This window comes from Oryzias melastigma, linkage group LG19 (genome assembly GCF_002922805.2).
Source record: "Oryzias melastigma strain HK-1 linkage group LG19, ASM292280v2, whole genome shotgun sequence".
NCBI classification, from domain to species: domain Eukaryota; kingdom Metazoa; phylum Chordata; class Actinopteri; order Beloniformes; family Adrianichthyidae; genus Oryzias; species Oryzias melastigma.
The window spans coordinates 4,274,925-4,278,928 of NC_050530.1; the positions used below are offsets into that span (position 1 = coordinate 4,274,925).

General features: G+C 42.7%; 1 protein-coding gene across 1 annotated transcript in view; it reads right to left on the minus strand.

The window, feature by feature from the left end:
• Positions 1 to 52: 52 nt before the first annotated feature.
• The window catches only part of LOC112153928 (integrin alpha-3), a gene marked incomplete at its 3' end in the record, with an annotated part of 49,469 nt that continues 45,517 nt past the window's right edge, over positions 53 to 4,004 (minus strand). Inside the window, 4 exon segments of the mRNA XM_024284395.2 lie at positions 53 to 151; positions 2,090 to 2,200; positions 2,290 to 2,385; positions 3,601 to 3,777. Coding sequence (XP_024140163.1) covers positions 53 to 151; positions 2,090 to 2,200; positions 2,290 to 2,385; positions 3,601 to 3,777 — 483 coding nt within the window.

Consider the following 4,004-nt stretch of genomic DNA (forward strand, 5'->3'; position numbering starts at 1 on the left):
CAGGAAAGCATTGCACAGCGGTCAGACTGGGAGATGGTCAGCTCTTCTGTACCTCTGTGCTCTGAGACTCCATGTGGACCGTGGGTTTGTCGGTGTGCAGCTTCAGGGTGGCTTGACCCCGAACAACCACAGTCCTTGCATCTCTGAACTCCTGAAACATCACAGGAAGTTCTGAGTCAGCGGCGGAGTGGGGCAACTTTTCAGTTCAATGGTCAAGACCGCATGAAAAATTAGACAACCATTTAGAATATAAAATAAATGTTTTATTATAGTTTTTATTTATTTATTTATTTTTTTTTTGGGGGGGGGTAAACAACAAATACTAACAAACATAATTATAATAGAAACTTGTGGTTTAACAGAAATATGTCCCTGTATTAATAATAATCTATAAGTCACCACATAAGAAGTGAATTAGAATTAGTTTCTGCAACCTTATCTGTTGCTTTGTCACAGTCAATGGACATAACTTGTTTTTCTGTTGACATGATGCCTCCAAGTGGTCCTGACTGAGCATGCTCCAGCCTGTTTTTGATGAACTTCAGAATGGAGACGGTTCTCTGACATGAAACTTAGGAAAATAAAAACTTAATGAGAATGTGTATGTCAGGTCAATATCTGGGTATCCATCTGTGAAAATGTTATATTGTGTCAGTATTTGGGATGGGAATCTCAGAGTCCTGATACGATGTGATTCACGACTCATGACTCACGATACCAACAGTATTACAATTTGGTAAACATTGCAATAATCAATGTGTTGGTAATTTATGATATATAACTATTTTAAAGACAAATCTATCTTTGTTTTCTTCTAAATCTTTTTTAGAAAAATGTAAAAACACGACATGTTAATTTAATGTCTTTTCCAACATTAAAAAAACATTAATAATTATCTTTATCATAACTACATTCATTTTAAGGTAATAAACAAACAGGCTAATAAACAAAGCTCTAGTGAAGAACCAAAGTGAAGAGTAAATCAAATGGCCTCACTTCAAAGAGCAATAAATATGGAAATAAAATAAAAAAATAACATTCATTCAAATTCGCTTTTAATTAATTTACATTTTATGTCAGACACTTTGTTGTTGTTGAGACAGAATAAGAACTTTCAGCCTGTTAATATTATAGGATCATTGTTTTTTAAAGTGCTGCCATCGATATTCATTCCCCCTCCTTTTATCAATATTTCTCGCACTTTTCTTTGATTAACAACACTTTAGTGACGTGTTTACGGCCAGCATACACACCTGTTGGATCAATGACACCGCTAGACGTCTCATTTAGACGGTCAGATGCAGCGCAGGACTGCGCTAGAATCAGGTGGAGTTTATCGCAGTGTTTGGACAGGTTATGCTGTTCCCGCCATAACAAACCAGGTTATGTTACATTAAAAACAGATCGCTGTCTGCATCTTCATTAGAAAAATACAGACACAGCTCAGACCTTTCGCTCGCGGTCGTTCTTCCTCCCGCGTGTTCTCACCTGTGGAGCAGGTGGAAAGGAGCCCCGCCTTTCTCCACTGCGGAGGAGCAGTGGAGAAAGTGACTGTGTTCACACTGAACCCGCGCCACTATGTTTTTAGTGCTCGTTCCCATTACCACTATCGCTTCCTACACATTTTGTGTACTCGCTAATCATCCGTCTGGCCCGCGGCCGCTTCTCTGTCCGGCCCATAGACCGTCTAAATAGAAAGTTCACGTCAATGGTCCAGCCCAGACATGCTGGTAAAGCGCAATCTGGTGGACTCAACCAACTGTCAGAATTTAAAAGAGGTGTTTATGTTAAATTTCAGCTCCAAAACTGACGGTGCCGTCTCTTAAAGAGACGGACGAACTCTGCTACAAAGATTCATTCATGTCCCACCGCGATATTTTTTCTGTGACGGCGACTGAGCAGCCCATTAATGAAGCGACCCACCGGGAATCCTCCCGACTCTCCTGATTACCCACTCCGCCCTTGCTCTGAGTGACAGAGGCAGGTCAGATCCACACTGAATCTCTGTCACCCTGTTGGGTTTCCTTCTGAATGGTTGATGTTTTGTTCCTGTAAATCGAGGTTGTTCTTGTCAGATGTGTTTTGGTACCTCAATCATAGTGGAGTTCCACAATCGGCTCCAAACCCACAGGGTCACAGAGTTATTCATGCCAACCAGAGGACAGGCGAAGTGCCGACAGGTTGCCCCATGGAGACAGTCCTGCAAACAGACCATGACCATGAAAGAAATCTGAAGCAGGTAACCTGAACATCCACTCTAGCCTTGCTGCCCTGATTCTCTGTGTGTACCAGTGTGTAGGACTTCTTCGTTAGCCCCTGCAGGTGAAGGACAGGCTGTGTTTTCTTGTCTTCTTCTTCTGGGGTCCTCCTCTTCCCCTTCTCCTCCTTTGGTAGATTGGTTTGTTTGTAATTAGAATCAAAATATGTAACAGAGAGTCAATCTCAGTCAAAACAAAAAAGAACAATGAACCCCCATAAATTCGTAGAGACCTCCTGTCAACTTTGTACATCAATTTGTCTGAATGTCTCAGGCTGAGACAGCATTGAGACATTCAGGCTCAGACATCATTGGTCTGATTAAATGAGGGTCTCTGCAGTGACTGTACCATCAGTGACAGCAAAGAGTATCCACTGATTTCCTGTGGTGCCTTAAAGACTTTCGGCCGCCCAGTCCAGGGTAATTTCCAATGTTGTCTCAAAGAAACAAACAGACATTCCAAACAAAAGAAGAGATAGATATGAAGCTTTTACAACATACAGCAGCACAGTGTAGATATGAATACAACATTTAGATTCAGAAAATAAAACCTCGCAGATTGTTTTAGGCTTGAGTACCTGTCCGGATTTAGAGCTCTGTCTCCCTCTCTGGTCACCAGTGGGAGTTGTCTATAGTACTGAACACACTACACCTCCCAGCAACCCCAACGCACAGTCCATCGATTCCGCTCAGCTGACATTGACATTCGGCCACATGTTACTGAAGAACTGCACGGAGCCTTGCTCAGTGTGAAGTATTGTTTGTACTACCCTGCCTGCATTACTGAGCGTTTCTATCTGGATCTGATCTTCTGGTTCTGATCCTGCTGCACCTCTAATTTCCTGCTGCCTGCCCTGACCTTCACCTGGATTCTGACACCTCTATCTCTTCTTAGATGATCCAATGCTCGTGATTGACCTCTGCCTGTCTGACCCTGATTTAGCTTTGTGGACTTCTAGCTCTGCTTAGTTGTGAACAAATAGACCTGCTGCACGTGGAACCAGCTGTCTGCCCGTTTGTACCTATATCTTCCAATAACAGCCAGCAGCATTTATTTAATCACAGAAGGAATGGTGATGGCTAATTCAGAATGCAGACAACACCAGATGAACATTCAAGAACATTTACAAATTTTTAATTATGAGAACAGTAAGATAATGAATTAAGCAGGAGAGAAATGTTGTTTTTTTTATTGCTATAGGCGCTGGCCTGCACCAGCCGGTGTGGCTCTGACCCTGGTACCAGTGGACCTACAGACTGGCTGCTGTCTGCAGCTGGGGACTCTTGCTGTGAAAATGGATCAACTCCTTTCCCATTTGAAGAGTTGGATTTTGAAGGGTTACCTGGAGCTTTAGGGGGTTGATGATGTTGCCAGGTGGAGAGCAGACGGACTCAGAAGTGCCATTCAGTTGGATCTGTGTCAGATACAGTAGCCACTTTCCATTCGTTGTCTCCATCGGCCAATCAAACTCCACACTCAGGTTGCCTAGGTGACCCGGGGAATTTCCATGGAGATTGACCTGATTAATCAGAATACAATAGGAAGGGGGAGGAGCATGCTGTAGTATTGCGAGACTGACGAGAGGAGTGTGGTGTGTTAACCTGGCAGCGCGTGAGTAGCTAAACATACATTTCCAACTTTTTTCATTATACCGCCATATAAACATTCCGAAAATTAACACATATTTGGAAAAGATTCATACGTTTTTGACAGCCTGGAGGACTTGGAGAAGTACATCGACAACTG